A 19,417-nucleotide genomic window follows, 5' to 3' on the forward strand; every position below is an offset into this window, starting at 1 on the left:
GGATAGAAGAAACGCTCTGGACTTGATTAGGGCTGTAAACGTTTTTGGAGGTACTTATTTACTTTTTGGTCCGTCTCGCCGTTTTCACCGTCTGTCAACACGACTTTATGGGGAACACTTTCAGGGGTTGCCAGTAAAATGGCTTCCAGGTAGAGAACGCAGAGGGGCGTGCTGATTATGTGGTCGACTAATCCCAAACCTGCCTCTGCCCTTGTACACTTTGGGCTTCAAACCACCGTGCTCGGCGTTGTGTTGGTCAAGGTTAAAGTCGTGCTAAGTGTAGTAGTAAATACAATTTTCTGGTGGTCGGCAAACAACCACAGGGGCCAGATCCTTTTCAGCCAATCTGATAATATAGATTTATGCTGTAAAGGTTTCTCTGACTAGGAGGAAAAAAAGTGTTCTGAAAGGTTCAGCAACTTGTATCAACAAACATTTCTGGAGGGGGTTTCTGTAATTCTTCTGAAAAGTAAACTGGAGGTGCGTCAGCTCTGAGGCAGCATCCAGCATGGAGCGAATGTGATCTGAGGTTGGGGTCCAGCCAAACAGGCAGGAAGAATACTCGGCTCGGTGTCTCAGCCCCCTTTAACACAGTTCATCCAGAGTTAGTCTGCATGTTAAACTCTGTGATCTGATTGTACGTGGCAGCCGTGAGAGCACTGAACTCAGAGGATGTATGCTGAACACATTCACTGAGGTCATCCTCAGACGAAAAGGGCCGAGTATGTACTATAGTCTTACATGATTATTAAAGAGTGGTGGTTAGAAATAATTGGTATGAGACACAAATGTCCAGATATGATGCAAGCAAATCAAAGGAATTCATAATGTCTAGACCAGCTTCTTTAACTGGGACCATCTGACGTGAAAAAGAAATCGAAACAGGAACAAACTGCATGTCTACAGGAAAATATGCAGACTTTGAAAATGCTGGTATAATTGGATAATGAGGTGGAAATGATCACAATATAAAATTCTTCAGCTTGATTTTTGAAAAAGTAATGCTCATACCGGATGAGGCTCTTCTTTTTCTATGACTCATCTCTCAACGGTTAATTTGCTTCACTTACGAGCTGATAATATTTCATATTATAAACCCTTACGTTAAAATGATTAAATCCACATCACTGTTATTAGACTCTTCATGATCTCATTCGTCCCGCATGGTGGACGACTAAAATAAGGAAAAGCCTTTCTCGCAATTTTCTGTTTCTTAATTTTGTTTTAAACCTACGCCCTAAACCACAGGCCAGCCCCACAGCTTATTACATGGTAAGGCTGGGATGGTAGAAAAAACACAAGTATTATTGTAAGCTAATTTATGTATTATTAGCCTAAATTTATGTGGCAATTACGCTGGTATATGGAATTTGCTCGCAATTTTCGGCAAAGCTGGAAATAAGATAAACAATTCAAAGTAAAACTCGAAATAAAACATTTGTTTCATCACAGGTTTGGTTTGTTTTCAGTAACTCCGGCTACAATTACAGAGCTGTGACCTGAGTTTGACTCAGATGAAGAGGACCTATTGTTTAGACCCCTCCCTGTATCGTTAAACAGATGTTTTCAACAACATCCTTTCTGTTACAGTAAGAGGGAAAAGCAAAAATTGCCTGTGACTAAGCACAACGTCGATTGCTGTGCACTTTTGTTTTTAACATTACAGTTGCATTCTAACCCACAAATTACTTTAATGGGTGGGCATGGGTCTGGTCGGCAGCACATAAAATGACTCAAACTTATGGAGATCCCACATGTTCAGAAACATATCAGCAGACAGTAACTCTCTTTTTTTGTACATAAGATGGATCACAGGAGGAACGGAGGGGTTTATTTTATCATGTGTGAAAGTTTAGCAAAGATCTAAGCCCCAGAGGAACTCATTCTGTCACCATCAAAGGATTTAAAGGAATGTTTTTCACAGACTTAAAAATCCATCTTCCAGACTGACTCTTCACTTCATTATGAGCAACTTTAATCATGCTCAAAACATCCTTATAGCCTATCCCTCTTCCCATAAGCAATAAAGAAAAAACTTAATTACGGTGGAGGAAAAATGCAGATAATGATAGGATGTGAGAGGCTGCAGGCTATGAAATGTTTTCTGATTCTCTATTTTCCCAGAATTTTTTTTCCCCTCAACTTGTTTACCTACAGTTAATTGTCGTTGCTGCAATAAAACATGTTTTTGGGTTGCCTCTTCCCTCCCCTCAAACATAACTTCAACCACAGGGAATTGATTTTTGTGGAGACAGCATTTCAAAAATGGGATTTCAGTTTTCTCTTAGACTATTCATTGGGGGGTACAAATAACTAACAGTGCTGCTAACTGCATCAGTAATGGGCCACCTAATTGTGCTTTTCTACTCCACACTGCAGTGGGAGTCTAGTGTCATCATTTATGTTCTGACTAAAAAGATAAGTGAAAGATTAGTTTTATCATTTTGAGAAATATGCTTAGTCGCTCTCTTGCTAAAAATTAGTGGAGATTGCTATCGCTCTCATACAGAATCTATTGGTTAAATATGAACCAGTAACTCACCACTAAAGCTCACTATTTCACACTATAAAAATGTCGATTTGCAGTTTTACAGGAGGTTATGCATCTCACCATTTCATGGCCAGATGCAGTGACTTCTTAGCCACATGATGATGACACGACTCCAGGAAATTACTGTGCCTGGCCAAGAAATGATCCCCCCCCAAAACCAATTAAAACTGGTTTACACTTTAGTTTTTCCTGCCAAATAAGAATATTTCACAATATGCTCAACTACTCCTTTGAGTAAAATATTCAAAAATTAAAATTATACTCTTAATAAATAACAATTGTCTATTATCCCTGTAATACAGCAGGTTTTGCCCTCAAGTAAACTTTAGTGGGCTTGTACTTTCTCCACAGCTGCTCACTTCTGTATTGGCTCAGTAGGAAACACTATGCCAGGGATTCCCCCTCAGCTGTGCAGCAGAAGTGTCCCTTCCATCTCCTCTCCACAGTCTGTCTGCTGTGAGGTCACTCTGTCTGCTGCAAATGCCATTCTCACGGTCACAGATGCTGCCGTCACGAGCACAAACGCACAGGGAACTTTATGGTATATATGCACAGACTGCTACTGGCACATATATGCTACATGCGCACTCACACACACACAGAAGTCCACCGCCTGACTTTTTTCCCTATGCTGAGTCAGAGAGGAGCAGTGCATGTCAACATGATGACCGTGAAGTTTTTTCCCTTCTAAATGCTGTCTGACCTCACCGTAATAGCTGGTCAGGACTAACATATGGTCTCCTGATGCCTTAGTCCAGCAGAATTACTCACATGGTGACTAAAGAGCAGAGGACTTAACTGAAAAATATCAGTGACTGCTTTCTTGATTTTATAAAGTGCCAATTTGTGTCTTGTGCTTAAAAAAATATTTAACCGACTACTGTGTACTGTGGTTTCTCTTGAACTGACAGGACTGAGAATGTGTAACCAGTGAGCTATTCCTGTGAGATAAAACCTTGCAGAATTCACTGACTGCAAAGTGAAAACTGTGACCTAGAAAGGGTCTTTGCATGTTAAGGGACATTGATCACATCAAGAAGCTTGATTTTTGCTATTAGATGTGAGCTGTTACAGAATGATATATTTGTTATGTAGTAGTGTAACCTGAACTTAACACTATTCTTACACATGGTGTCATGTTAAAACAAAATAACACTAAAATTAAGTTGGTCCTCAATTAAATAGGGAGCCCTCACTTTATAGCTTGACAGCTAGCTGTGCTAACACTGCCAACCTGGCAGAAAGACGTTTGTGTTAGAAGTGCCTGACGGACTTGAGCACAACTTTTCCCCTTTAATCAGCGTGATGACATAAGAGGCAGACAGCGAGCCAGTCATTCAGTCAGTATAGAGTTTGATTAACCTAATCACCAGGCAGCCAGACTCCAGGCTTCTGATTGGGTTTACAAACGCTCCTTGTCATCGTTGTGTCATTAGCTCGTCGTTAGTCGCGGCCGGCTTGACGTGGAGCAGCGACGTGCTGGGCCTAAACACAGCAATCAGGGGATTAGTGTGCAGTTACAGCAAAGCCTCAATGGACGCCTCAGGCTCTGAGTCAAAGAGGGGAAAGTCCTGCCTTACTATGCTAGCTCCACGTGGCCAGGGTGCTAACTGTACATGGGCAACGCCACTACTGATTAGCGATGGAGATGATGAGAGGAAACATTCAGTCACTTCGGACACACGGGTGGTTTCCCGGACTCCAATTAAGCCAAGTCCTTGACTCAAGCAATGATTTGAATGGAGGGACTCCATTGAAAATAAGTTTTAGCCTCCAATTAGGTTTCCTTAATCTAGAACTGGGAGTCAAGCCCAAAGACATTACAGAAACAGAGTTGCATGCAATGCAGTGACTCTCCACAGAAAGGCAGAAAGGCTCACTGACATTTGGAGATGATTAATTTTCTTTTGATTTAATTTGAAATCAATTGGAATGATTGACAATAATCACTTACTGTGCAAAAGATTAGATTTATGAGAGATGACAATATTATGTGTCTAAGTGCTCTCCTGAGCTCCTTGGCTTGCAGGCTGAGAGTCGCCACACCCTTGTTTCCTTATGATGAAAAGCCCTGAGGGCCAGCTGAGTACTTTCCAAGAGTTGTCTCACGTCTGCAGAGGAAAGTGGCACGGACACTTGTCAGGAAACCAGCGCCGGGTTCCTGCTCGAATCTGGTTGGATTTTGTGGTGAGTCAGATGTTGCTCGGGAGGCTGAACCCCTCTGAAGAGGGAAATAAATGCAAATTCAATATTTGGAGATTCTTTGAAGTCCATTTGCACTTGAATGAGTGTGACAGAACCTGGAATGACCCCTGTTGAAAGAGTCCCTTAACAGTGATGAAAGGAGTCGAAAGGGACAAACAATAGTTGAAAAGTTGGATGTGCACAATGTGTGTATTTGTGTGTGTTCTCATAAGGCTGTGCTTGAATGTTTTTGAGCAGTGATATACATGCACAAGCAACAGGGATGACTAAGGAAGTTTGTCTCCTTAAAATCATTTGAATTTGAAAACATAATGCAGCTACGAACAATACATTTGGCTCACTGCCTGTTTGGCAGAGTCCTCTCTGACTTGTGTTTTGTTGGTTAACGTTCATGTCATTCATTTCATACGTTACATACCTCACCATGCTCCTTCACAGTAACAAGGACCTAGGCTCAAAAAATAAAAACATGTGGCTTTTGTTGCAGGGAGGAATGAACAACAGCATTCCATGTGCAACCACATCAAAGGTCCCACTCGCCATGGGGCTAAATGAGGGCAGACTGTCTTGCTTGCCCCTCCTGACATGACTGCCACTAATTAACCAGAAATCTAAAACTGACACTTCCTCTTCATCACTTTTCCTCACATCTTCACTCTAATCTCCACAGTTTTTTTTTAAATATGCAGGATTTCTGATTGGGTTCCAGCAAGAGGGGACAGCCACACAACAAGCACAAAGGGGCATTGTCTGCTGGTGAAAATGTGGTTTACAGGCTCTGCTATAATGGCTTGGTGGTTGCTGGAAGCCATGCGCACTTCCTAATATTCGGTTCACATGCGATTTCATTTTGAGAAAAGACTGAGCTATGGGGCTTTGCTTTTGTGTGAGAGGGACGCCTCACAACTTATTTTCTGAGCCGACAGGCTCGGGCTCCCTTACCCCCTCCCTGCTCTTCACCCCCTCTTCCCCTCTCTGGTGGCGCTACTATATTTGTGTGGGATCTCTTGCGATGGAAGAGTAGACACAGACTGCGTTGCCAGTCAAACGTGTTCGGGCTGTCAGACTGAACGGCTTCCAGCGCTGCGATCTGTCTCCTCTCCTCGTCAGTGGGAGCTGTTTGATCTGACAGAGAGACTCCATTAGAGACACAGGGAAGTTCAACTGCTGGGAGGTTGGATGGCTTCAGCAGTCAGAGTAGCAGCCCAGAGAGGAAAAGGTTTGCACACACAGTCTGGTTGCAATCTTGGTGTCTGTGCTGTGTATCTATAAATGTCTCTGAGCATTACTTGTCCTTATTCTAGGTGTGTGTGGTTACACGTAGACGAGTGCAACGTAAGAAAGCCCAGCTGGGCTGACATATTTTGGGGCTCTGTTGCAAAGGGGTGATGACGCAGTGGGTAATGATATCATAAATGTGCGGCGCTGTTGCGCTGCAACGACAGAGAGAAAGAGGGAGAGAGAGGGAGTGAGAGAGAGAGAGTGAAAGAGAAAGAGAGAGCGCTTATTTGCCGTGGCGGTAAGAAGAGTGAGTAAAACGTGCTATCTTCTTCACACCATAGTTTGCCCTCAGTCTCACGGTGGTGATGACCTCACAAACCTGCGCCGCAGTCTGACATAGTAGAGTAGATACTGGTGTCAGAGTGGTGAAATGGTAGACGATGGTTTGATAAATATGCATCAATGGTTCAGCCACAGACCGTTACTAGACTCCCTACATTTAATGTGGCTACAACTTCTACTAATCAGGAGGAACTCTGACAAATCTCAATTCTTGGAGATGATTTTACAAGTATTATTAGGGAATTAGTTTCAGAAAAGCTCGGGGTAATTTCATCACCTGTTAGCAATGTGTGATAGCTGTTAAAAAGGAGCAGGGAGAGTGAATTGATGTGGCTCCTGTGAAAGATTCGTCTCCTGATCTGTGTGTGGCAGCTGGGCTCTGGCAGGGCTCTGGCATCGGGGCTGCATGGCAGTTAAACTGTCACTGGCAGGAACTGTAAATCTTTTGCACAAGGTGAATGCAGTACGACAGCACCACAGGTGTGTGTGTGTGTGTGTGTGTGTGTGTGTGTATGTGTGTATGTGTGTGTGTGTGTGTGCTGCTTAGCAGTTTGTCACAATATAACAGTTTGTCTTTGTCCCTCAGCTATCCTGAGGAGCAGTCTCCAAAATTTTTGCTGGACACATTTGTTAAAGTCAGAACGAGTCAGGATACTGTGTGTGTGTGTGTGTGTGTGTGTGTGTGTATGCTTGTGTGCGCGTATGTGTGTCTGTAGGGGGTGGGGGTGCTGTCACTTTGGCAACGCAACTGCACATATTGCAGCGATTACCACAGCGGAAAAATGTTTTTCTGCAACATGCAATTACTACAGATTACAGATTGCCGTCCTTGCATCAGAAGCTCTCGCCAGAAAAAGAGAAACACTGTGCATTTGTGTGTGTATGTGGATCTGTGTGTGTGTTGTTACACACAAATAGACAGTCAGACACAGAGACAAAGAAAGATGAGAAATGATTATAGCTCACACTAAAAACCACAACTGAAAAAAAATGGGGGAGTTGACGTATTTATGGGACTCATTTAGATTTAAAAGTTATTCTGACTTTCAGGGGTAAATAAAGACCCTGGAAAAAAACACAATCTGTCCTTCAGTAAAATGAAGAAAAGTAGACCAGGGTACATTTTGTAGGCCTTTGTCCATCATCATAAACGTTATGAAAAAGCATACTCTGATGTTCTCATGAAGTACACAACTCTAAATGCCACAAGTCATATCAATTTTTCTACTTTATATTTTGTTCCAGGTTACAAATCACCCTGAATATCAAAAAGCTTCCTTCAGGTCACACTAAACAATATAGCCCAAAAGTGGTGCTCCGCAGCAAGGCAGGGCCCTATTTACAATCCCACCAGATCAAAACTCAACCCAAAGTGCTCTTATAATAGCACTGGGGCCTTTTGGTGAGCCTACCATCCAATGCTACTTTTAGTGGGTTTCCAAAGAATAAACAGGCCTGCGAACCACATCACAGGCTGCTGACTGTCATCGTTGGGTGAGTGTACCCGACGGATGATGTGAGGGCGGAGCAACCGTGACACTGGGGTTTACGGCGAGTTCCCCCCTGCCTGCCTCGGGTGTGGTGTGTGTGCCAGCGAACTGCCACCGAAAGGACAGGGAGGGGGCCTGACCACATTCAACCCCTCTGTCACAGTGAACCCATTGGAGTGTGACTTTTGGGGTCATTGTTAACAGGACAGAACTGAGTCCTGACTTTTTTAGTATTAAAAACTGAGCTATGTTTGGTCATGCAGTTGCAGCATGCTTACACACCAAATCTGATCTACAGCAGCCCCCTCTAGAGCAGTTGTGGGGGAAGTATTCACATACTTTCCTTAAGTTAAAGTATCAGTACCAGAATGTAAAAATACTCCATTACAAGTAAAAACCTGCATTTAAAATTGTTAAGTAAAAGTACAAAACTTTTACTGAACAGCAGCCTGTGTAAGCACAAGTGGCAATGCTTACAGGATAATAGTAAATACTAAAACACAGTTCAACAAGCACAAATGGAAAAGAGTAAAAAAATATTCAACAAACTGACTCAGTACTATCACTTTCACAGTAATACTGAAAAAATGTTTGCTGACATTCGCCAGTATGCTACTGGTCATACCAGACCAAGTAAGGCTGTAGCAGCAAAACCCCTGAGAGTGCTGATATAAGAAATAGTGCATTTTATTGATTATTGATTCAACTTTTCATTTGCCAGAGGAATACTGTATTATTTCTTCTTTCAAAAATTAAACAGCATCACTTTAAAAGTATTTTTCTATTTTCCCCCGTCACTGTTAAACAATGTATGATTAGATTGTTAATACATACATCAATGCACAAGTTGTATTTTACAATTGTGGCTTGCTGATTTAGAGCAAGTTTTAAATACTCCATGTCAGTTGGCCACCTTCTACAAGATAAATATGAGGGTAGAAAAGAAAAAAACTACATTCTGCTACACAAATTAATATTCATTGCTTCTGACTATTATGTAACTGCCTTTAGAAATACTGGATAATATTGAGTGTAAAATAGCATAAAAAAAGAATAGTCAGATAAAGATTTGGAAACATCAAAGTGGCACCGCTACTGAACTCATCCCATAATGTATTCAGTATGAAATGAAGTGTCAAATAGACAAATACATGCTTGGCGTGTTTGAAAATGAACAGTCTTTAAGAAGACCATTTACATTCAGCAGACAGAAATAAAAACATAGCTGGAGTCGTCCCCCAACAGCCATTATGATGCTCAATTGATTCAGAAGGCTTTAATAAGCCCTTGGCTCCGCTCTGCACCTTTTATAAAATGTAAGCAGAGTATTAAAGATGCATGAAATGAATGCGCTCATTGTCTCCTCTGGTGACTGCTGCATCTCAGCTCATCGTGCTTACATAGTAATTAGATGCTGGGTTTGGAAATGTCACCATCCTCTTCATCACTTTTAGGATAATGTATACTCTAAATGCCTTCAAGGATCTGAAATTGGGACCTGACACTCTCATGAGTTACTGGATATCTGAAGTACTATACGAGGCAAACTATAGAAGTAAACCATAAAAATTAAAATAAAAATAAAGTTTTGTAGGGTCATTAAGATCTAAAACAAAACTTCAGTGTACAAATGAATTCCAGTGATCATTAAAACTAACACAGACAGCCTTTGGTGGAGAAAAAATAACACAAGAAGTTATGTGATCAAAACTGTTCAATGTGTTTCCTATTTTCTTGTCTGAACATCAAAATGGACAAAAATGACCACCAATTGTGATGTGCTGACACATTATGTAATCAAAATTTGAGAGAGAATCAGCCATCAGAGCAGCAAGAGCCCAAAACCCAAACAGTCTGTACCCACTCACTGTTGTTTAAAAGTTTCTCCATATACTTGTGTATATAAACACTCCGACGCTAGAATATGATTTGGCTTTGAGGGGACTGGCACAAATGGCTTTGGTGACTTACATCATGCTTGGAAGTCTAATCACAGACACTCTTGTCATATCAAGCAGAAAAAGTCCATTTCATAGCGAGCTGTGTTTCAAAAAAAAAAAGAGGGAGGGAACGGTAAACAAGCCCGGCGTTCCACAGCCACCGCAGAATTCATCATTCATACAAAAAAATACCCCAAGCCCCAAAGTAGAGCTAATTTAATCCGAGAGGAATAAAACTCCATTTCATAGAAGTCGTCCATTCAGAACACTCATATTTCCACTGAGCAGAAACCCCCGGCTGAAATCCGAGCAGACACTTTTCGGAAGGAATGCATTCGGTGGGTTGAGGGCCAAAGCTTGCCCTGTAATTTGTGAATGTACAGAAATGTGTGACCGCCACAGCTCCTCTAAAGATAGAAATCTTTGTCTTATGTCATCGCTGAACCTCAAACTATTTCTAATTGCCCCCATAGCCCCCTTTTCCAAATGAATAGCTACCCATCCAAAGGCTTATGTGTGCATGTCTGAAAATAGCCCGGGAGTTTACACAGGCTAATAGATCATATTCAGTAAAAAAACTTTAAAGGGATCTCCACATATCTGAGACTGTCCCCATCTTCAAAGGGACTTTTAAGTGGCCCTGAAAGCAGTGTGGGTGGCATTTAGAGTCAGGTATACGTTTACAGAGCCCCAAAGGCTCCCACTGGTTTCTCTGCTAATGGGGATCACGCTCTTAGTCTCAGTCTTACTCTTCACAATCTGACTCATTACATATGAAACCTGAAGTAAGTGGGGATTCCTTTTGGTTTTATACACACAGGTGAGGACTCCAATGAGCCTTAAGATCAGTTAAATTTCATTTTGTACATTTATTTAGGTTTCTCCAGAGTCATAAATGACCCATTTAGAAGTGTTTGACCACTGTGGAAAGACTTCCTGGTTTCTTTATGGCCAACAACCATTTTCTGGTACCAAAGTGAAGCCTTTTGTTGTCATGAGTGTACATTATGATTCATGTCAGGAATACAGTGATGAAGGATGCCTCTCAGTCACAAGTTTTCAACCCATCGGTAAACAATGATGTGATTTCTTGATTTATAGCTGAAGGATCCTTTTTCTTTTCATTCTTGAATGCTAAGAATCATATGTATGCTGAGGCCTATTTGAGGTGGGTCCAGGGTTTCACATATCCTCCAGGAGTTCTGTCTTGATTTCAGGCTCAACCCACCCGGATCATTAAAAATCGTTCAGGGGCACGGCGGGCTCTGTCCTCAATGCCTGTGTGGCTGAAACTGTAGAAACTGCATGTTGAAATGCAGAGGTCTAAATGTGACAGGCGCCCAGAGCACACATTACAGCTGAGCGGGGTATAGCTGGGGCGTGTGGTCACATATTAATAATGAACTAGGGCAGGAGGACGACTAAAATATCACTGGCATTGTCATTGTCCCACTCGAGCTTTACTCAAAATAGAGGCCCCATGATAGGTGATCTGATCGGAGATGATTTTTTGTAGTCAGGATTGTAGAGAATTAGCTGCTTGCTGGTACATGGAGTGATTTGACTGTGAAATACGGTTCAGTGATTTGGGGTTTCCCTGTGTTTTCAAGTTATAAACACCCAGACTGACACAAATCAGGTGGTCTCCCCCTGGGAACCTTGTAAAGGAAGATTTGTGGTTGGCTGCTCTGAATGCAGAGGATGGGGGTAACGACTTCATCCATCATGATTTAAACTCTTTGTTTCTTTGATTGGTATCATTTTTGATGTGTAAAATAAAATTGTGAGGTTTTGTAAAAATGTTGCCAGTAACTCCCTTGAATCCCCACACCCCACTAAACAGCTGTCCTAGATCACAAAAAACAAAAAAACAAAAAAACGAGGAGCATTCAGAGTATTAAACAGGTGTATAGGTGAATATTTTTGTGATCTCAAAAAAGTCACTCTAAAACATTTTAATTAAAAAATGAAGATGAAACTTTAAGAAATGAGAAGCGAAACATGATGTCTTATGTAGATTTGATTTATAGAACTAATGTTCAGCAACAGTTTCTCAGAGCAGAGAACTCAGATACAGGTGTGCTGTACTGTATATAAACTGTAGATTTTTTGTACTTGTGTTGGTGCTTCTACATCTTACATACTGACACATCACCACTGACACTGTGATTTTTGTGGCCAGGTTTAATCGGCACATTAACAGCTATTGTGAAATAAACCTCTTATATTCACACCTTATTTTGATACTCCCACAATTAGAGATTCTCTATTTTTTTATCTTTATTATACCTTTTGAAATCTTTCCTCTGCACCTCTCTCTCTCTCTCTCTGTCTGTCTTGGATCAGTGCGTTAGGGGGAAATTGTGGGAAAATCTGAAGCCACTCCGACGACTCCTCGCGCCACTTAACTGCACTTAATTTATTTTCATGCAAGTAAACAACTTGAAAACCGCCACACACGCGCGCGCGCACAGATGCACGTGCACACGAAAATAAAATGTGTTACTATTAAAATGAAACATCGATTGATTGAATGCATTTTAAAATGCGCTTCAATGAAAATCTAGATGACTTGTTCAATATTTTTTATTGTCTATTTCCTGTTTGCGTAAATTATATTGAGTCATTTCTTATTTTATAATGTTTTGCGTCATTTTATTTATTTTTGTTCAAAGCAGATTTTTAAAATTAACTTCTGCATCAGTCAAGTCGCAAAATCTTTGAAAAATAAAGTTAACTATTTTCACCAATAATAAACTCTATCAGTGCCTACCAGACCCAACAAGGTAAACTTATATAGAGGATTTTAAGTGATGTTTAAGAAATAACACATGAATTTACAGTAAATGACAGATAACACTGGATAAATAAAATCTTTAATTGCTGCATTTAGAGATGGAAATATTGACTCTAATCTATCACGTGGCTTCAGTTTTCGATTATTAAACGAATTACTGTCACTGCTTTTAGAATTATCTCATTTCTCAACAATAATTAACGTGATTATGATTCAGGGAAAAACTCAAATGCAGGTGTGGGAAAAAATGTGTTCGGTGCGTCTTTTAATGACAAAAACGCCTCATGAACGTAACTCGTTTATCTGATTTGACTAAGGTCGAAATTATTTCAGATTTCCGACTATCTCAGAGCACAGATAAAAGTTTCCTTTTCTCTGCAGATGTGAAACGTCTGCATGAGACTGTCTGAGCTGACAGCGATTGAAAAGGCAAATGCGCCAACTAGTGTCAGAAAGCAGCACGGCGGAGGGTTTGCAGGGTGTGCCGTCATTTGATGTAACTCTCAACATTTCAGGCTCCTAATGAATTCAGCCTCTGGCGCACGCACTGATTACTCTGTTGTGTCGTTTGATGTGGAAACAACACATTTGCCTGTTTGCTTTAATTTTCTTACTTAATTCAATTCAGTCAATTAAAACGATATCAATCTGTCTCGAACCCATAATTTCACTTTATGAAAAATGAATCCTACCTGGAGAGAAGGTGTGAGGCCGTCAGACAATAAGAGCTTTTCAAAATGAATTAATGAGAGTGAAACCACAGGCCACTGCAGTTTAAATCCTTCTTTAGATAAATTATAAACAGCTCAAGTAGAAATAGGTCATTAAATGTGCTGTGATAAACCACTGTGACAGGGATAAAGACGCAGATCTTTCATCTTTAATATTATTATATGATTTTAAATCGTTCCCTAGAAAACTTAGAATTCATTATCTTCACACAAAAAATATTTTGCACAAAAGCAGGATTATTTCTGTACATCTTAAAGTGCATCAGATTTAATATCTAACACATTTATAGCTGCTTCATCTCACCCACAGTGCCTTATGATTATTGGCTATAATATAAAATCAATTTATGTCCAAATCAAGTTCTATTAAACCACGTTTCTCCTCAACAAAAACATTTCCTTTATATATATCAAAATATCTCCTGGTTTTCTCTATAATGTAAAGGTCTGTTTATATACTCATGAATAAAAACACAGGCAGAGAGAAAAGCACAGATATGTATCAATAATTCAGCTCGTGTGTGACAACAGTGCAGGGCTGCAGAAGAAGCACCGGAGAGTTTGATTGGTCTGGTGAAAGCCCAACCCAGCAGATTCATTGGTGGAAATCATCTCCACACTCCCAACCACTAAACACTAAAATGACTCGGGTAAAATAATATCGCGGCACTCTGCACTCCGTTCAGCCTCACGGCTCCTTCTTTGCGCCCTATAACCCCGCGGTAAAGGATAACTTTAAAGGAAATCCGACTGGAGCGACAGGACAATTTCCTTTTTTAAATCCCAGAATAACGCTGTTTCTGTGGGAAGATCCGACGAGGATAAAAGTTGCAACGACTTCTACGCTTGAAAAGGACAGTGCTATACTACACCTTCAGTTTTACTGTAGATACTCGGGTTTGAGAAATTTTAGTTTTGCGGGTTTTTTTTCAGTGGAGTCTGCTGAAGAGACGTGTGGCAAACTGACTGTTTTAGCCGCGATCACCCTTTTCAAAACTTTAGCGGAGAAAGACAGTCAACTTTTTTTGCCTTGCGTCTGGATTATCTGACCACTGCCAGCAGATCACTGATCGACAATTAATTGTTTAGTGGATTCACTGACTGATTTGCGATTTCAAAGTGAAAGCTCAAGTAGTTTGTGGTGTTGATATATTGTACACACGCGGCTGGTGTTGTCTATCAAGTGTAGGACAGATAATATCTGTGGTATAAGACTAATTCAGCACCGAGAGACTTTGGAGAGCTTTTGTTTGTGCGTTTTATCTTAAGTTAGAGAGAAACACAGCAACCCTGATGTTCGTCAGGCTGACACATCCTGTGCAGATGATCTAGCACACAGTCATCAGAGTTCACTGTGTCTGTTAAGGTAGCGAGGCTCTCTTCACTCAGACTTAGTGCGCTCTCGCCTCCATCCTTTGCGCTCACACAGTGGACTCCTGAGACCAGCAGCGACTGGAGGAAAAAAAAAGAAAAGGAAAAAAAACTGTTTTTCTCCCAAAGAGTCCTGCTCTTCTGATACAACCCAGTCAGGTGGCACTGACCCAAGCTGTTGTGATGCATATTCCCGTAGAGCCGCCCACCACCAGACGGTTCACGCCGCCCTCCACGTCCTTCTCCTGCAGTAAGATTGGAGACGGCAACGGGGCCATGGCCACCCCGGGGCCCCTCAGGACAAGACCGGACACCAGGAACGTGGTAGACGTCTTGGCGGACCACGCCGGCGAGCTGGTCCGGACCGACAGCCCCAACTTCCTCTGCTCAGTCCTCCCGTCTCACTGGAGGTGCAACAAGACGCTCCCCGTGGCTTTCAAGGCAAGACACATGGCTTCTAATGATCATTTATTATATTTTCATTTTAATGAGGCACCCTGTGGTTTTCTAACTGTGGGAAATGCATGGGAAAAGACTGATTTAAGACCGTCTAGATAAATTTTAAGGAGGTAATTTAATTGCATTTATTCATAAATAAGAGTGGGCTCTGGAAGTTGGTCTTTTCTGGTTTCTGCAAATTGAATTGATGTAGCTGTTACATTATTTAAACGTGCAGATGAGCTTTGCTTTTACCAGTTTTAAACTGCACTATCAGGAATAATAATAGGGCCAGAAATTGTTGCAGAAAAGAGGTTTGAAAATCACAAGGGGTCTGAGCAGACAGATCTAAACTCAATTTTCTATTATTATATTTTCTCTACAATATATTATTTTGATGCTTTATAAGTAAATATTTGTGGCTTGTGTCAATACTAAGCCTTGTTTTGCGTAAATCATGCGTTTGGATCAGATCCGATTAGAACACAGTGAAAATAAATACCAGTTACAGAGAAGGTAATGAAATGCGTGTTTATCAAATTTGATTTAAATGTTAACAGGCTGTCTATTTCAGGAAATCTCCCGGCTATACAATTTGGTTTATTGTTGACATTATGGTGAAACTGTAACGATATTCGTGTTTAATATTATGGGAGCCGGATGCGGTTTTACGCGCGCAGTTGTGTACAGTTTGGTTTGGTGACCCAGAGTGACCGCTCGCTTCTCTCCCCCTGTGCACAGGTCGTGGCTCTCGGTGATGTTCCCGACGGGACTCTGGTCACCGTGATGGCTGGGAACGACGAAAACTACTCGGCCGAGCTGAGGAACGCCTCGGCCGTGATGAAGAACCAGGTGGCCCGCTTCAACGACCTGCGCTTCGTGGGCAGGAGCGGACGAGGTGAGCCGAAACTCTCGGTCTCCTTCTCTCTCTCACACATACACACACACCCGCACGCACGCATGCACACACACACACACACACACACACACACACGTTAAGAGAATGGCAAAGGCTCTGCTTGTAAAGCCATTTGCAGCAACATTTGGAAACACGCTTATAATAATATTAATAATAATGGATCATATTTCTGCGTATGAGCGGACTGACAACTGACAGCGTATTATTATTTTTTAGTGAATGTGAAAAACTGTTAAAAGTCTAGGTTACCAAATATGTTACACAGACGCAGTCATAGGAAACTGCTCTCCATTATGCTCCTTGAAATATAGCTTTTAAATAATTTTCTGTCAGGTTTTGGCTTAATCTCTGTTGTCTATTACAAAGATAAAAAACTGAAAATATGGAAGCATTTAGGCGTGGGTACTGCGAGTGCCCACAACTGACGTCGATGGGTGTCATCCGAAACATCTGGCCTGCGTCACGGTGTACAGTTGCGATGTGACTATAATTTTCTTAATCCGAGGGAATACAAATAATTATCCACGTGGTGTCAATCTGAGGGCTGGATAAGAAAAAAGAAAAAAGAAAAAAAGAAAAACACCTTGCAATTCATGTCCTCGGGGCCATCTGTCAAACCCCCGCCACCAAAAGAAGTTCACAGCCTGTAACGCGTAGTATTTTTCAGAGGCAATGAGTTTAATTGCTGTAAGTAAAATAAATCACACATCAACAGGCCTGTTTGTAGGATGCTGTGATTAATGCACAGGCTGCTGCAATATTTTTGTGCTATATTGAGTAAATCAAAACCTCTCAATTTTCACAAGATAAATAACTAAATATGCTCAACTAAAAATAAGCCTGATTGTTCACAAACATCTTCATCTAGAGGAGGCATCTCGGTCATTCCCCTTAGAGCCTTTTCTGGCCTTTGCCCGGCCTTTTATTTTTTCTTTTAATATTAAAATAGCATTTAATTAACGGAAAATGTGTCTCGCCTTCGAATTAAAAAGTAGCCCATACCTTTCATTTCTGTATCCAATTACCCCACCCGAGGATTCTTCTTTTTTCATTTTTTTACTCTCCTCCCACGCAGTCTCCTTTTTAACAAGAGATGCCTTTCTCAGAGCCGGGGACGAGCACCGGACCCGCTGCATGATGCAGCCTCCCCCCCTCCTGCTCGGACTTTGATGCAGATGGGAGCAAGATCCTGTCTTGTTGAACAATAAACTATCGCTGTAAGCCCTTCGAACAATCTGGAACACATTCTCCCAATAATCTAAATCATACCCACAGTCAGAGGTGGTCTCCAGTCGCTCTTTCTTATTCATTTTTTTTAAACTTTATAATTCAAAGGCTGGAGCGGGACAAAAGCCGGTGATGATTTGAGGGTTGAACAAGCGAGGTATTGTTGCAAACAAGAGAGGAAAAATGTTTTATAGATAATTGGAAAAGGCCATTCATAAACTGAAAATGTCTTCCATAAATCTCACGGACATGTTGTTGTGCTGCAGGGAAGAGCTTCACTCTGACCATCACCGTGTTCACTGGACCGCCACAAGTGGCCACCTACCACCGCGCCATCAAAGTCACCGTGGATGGACCCCGGGAACCGCGCAGTGAGTAGATGCAAAGCACAGCACAGACGCACAGACGCACAGACGCGCACACACACACACACACACACCAACACTACTCTTGTTATTGCTAAAATGCTTTGTGGTGTGACGTGGGTGCTGCAGAGCCACGCAGTAAGAGCAGCTATTCCTGGTTCTGAGAGCGGAGGTGTCAGTATCTCTGCATGCTAAAAGTACTGCATGAGTCGCATGCAGGTGATATATAAAAATGTGACACTGTGAGAAAGTCTGAAAGTAAGCGACTGTGTTTGTGTATTCATCACACTGGGGAGGTAGAAAATCTCTTCACGAGATCACATGTGCAAAAATACAGTTTCCACTAGATTTATTTTGAGGTTAAGACTTGGTTTTGGGGTTAAGATTAGAATTAAGACTAGGTGAAGGTTGGGGTTAGGCATGTAGTGGTTATGGTAAACCTCTAAAGACTGAATGTAGCGCAGTATATTGCCCCAACAAGTATAGTAGTGCAGGTTGTGTGTGTGTGTGTGTGTGTGTGTGTGTGCAGCAGGGGCACAGGGATGGGCCTAGTCAGAGGAAGCTGTAAAGCATATTAAGGCATAACCCAAGACCACTAAGAGGAGCTGAGTGAGTCTCCAAGCCGCAGGTGGCTCAGCTCAGTGAAACCCTCCTCCTCCTCACCCACCTCTCACCCCTACCTTCCCCCAGTGCTGGTCAGAGGGGTCTTACCTGCCTGACCACATAAGTAGCTCGTTGATTTAACACAGGGCAGACTCTGGCCACTGTTAGCCCTGGCAGGGAGGGCCAGGCGCGCTAAAGCTGTTAGCGCCACCGTCCAGCCACAGCTACGTTCTCATGTGGTTTAATGCTGCTGGTGTGAGGGATGGCGGAGAGTAGTATTACTCAGATGGGTCAGTTGCTGAGGGCTGTGCACATGCATGAATTTTTTGCTGAAGCTCAAAGTGGGGTAGACGAGTTGGGTAGGATTTCATGATCTACCTGTGGAGGGACGGTGTTTATAATGGTTCTAGATTGCTGGGTTGTAGAGCTCTTTGAATGGGTGGATAGCTGGTGGTGGAGGGGGATATTTGGGACAGGGAGGATTTAGCCCAGTCAAAACAGACCACAGCAAGGAAAGGGAGAGCGGTAGCAAGTGCCACATGAGGAGGGATATGGCTGGCAGAGAGGGAGCCGAGGGGCACAGAGAAAGGGGCATCACCCCCTTGCCAGGCTATTTGCAGAGGTATAAAAGAGAACAGTGACTGCAAAGGAGGGAGGGACGAGATAATAATAAACACAGTGTATGTGTATGTGTATGTGTATACATGTGGATGGTTTCAATTTGATTGTCTTTAAAGAAAAAAAAAGGAACGAGTGTGCCTGTGCATGAATGCAGTCTCAATATGCAAGTGTCTCGGCTTGAAATAACTGTGTACATTAAGGTTGTCTCCTGTCTGTCTGTCAACATGTTACAGCTTCAGCTGAGGCGTCAGAGTGGCCGTGCTACTTTTACACTGGCGCTGGGTGCTATAAAATGACACTATTTAATATAAGGCAGGAGGAATTTAGAGGTCCATTAAACTCAATTACACTGTGCTGAGAGGGAATTCATAGAATGACAGAAAATAGACTTCTGCAAAGGCTGATTTTAAAAAAGAATATATATGAATATAATTTCAATATGCACTGACCAGAACCTCCTTCAGATTAACATGAAGATCATTATATTTATGCAAATGTTAAAATGGCTAAAATACTGAATTAAAGGTCTGTAATATAAATAACACACCCAGTTACTCTGCAGTGAAAACAGAGCCAGAATCAACCAGGACATTCAA

General features: G+C 41.8%; 1 protein-coding gene across 4 annotated transcripts in view; it reads left to right on the forward strand.

The window, feature by feature from the left end:
* Window positions 1–19,417, forward strand: part of runx3 (RUNX family transcription factor 3) — a 49,205-nt gene that overhangs the window by 4,229 nt on the left and 25,559 nt on the right. For 3 of the 4 annotated variants that reach the window (XM_051077948.1, XM_018697804.2, XM_018697803.2), the window contains exons 3-5: window positions 14,848–15,089; window positions 15,828–15,984; window positions 17,499–17,603. In XM_051077948.1, coding sequence (XP_050933905.1) covers window positions 14,848–15,089; window positions 15,828–15,984; window positions 17,499–17,603 — 504 coding nt within the window. Of the gene's footprint in view, window positions 1–5,920; window positions 5,976–14,847; window positions 15,090–15,827; window positions 15,985–17,498; window positions 17,604–19,417 lie in introns of those variants that run through there. The other variant, XM_051077947.1, reaches the window with a different exon arrangement.

Source organism: Lates calcarifer, linkage group LG19 (genome assembly GCF_001640805.2).
Source record: "Lates calcarifer isolate ASB-BC8 linkage group LG19, TLL_Latcal_v3, whole genome shotgun sequence".
Taxonomy (NCBI): Eukaryota; Metazoa; Chordata; class Actinopteri; family Centropomidae; genus Lates; species Lates calcarifer.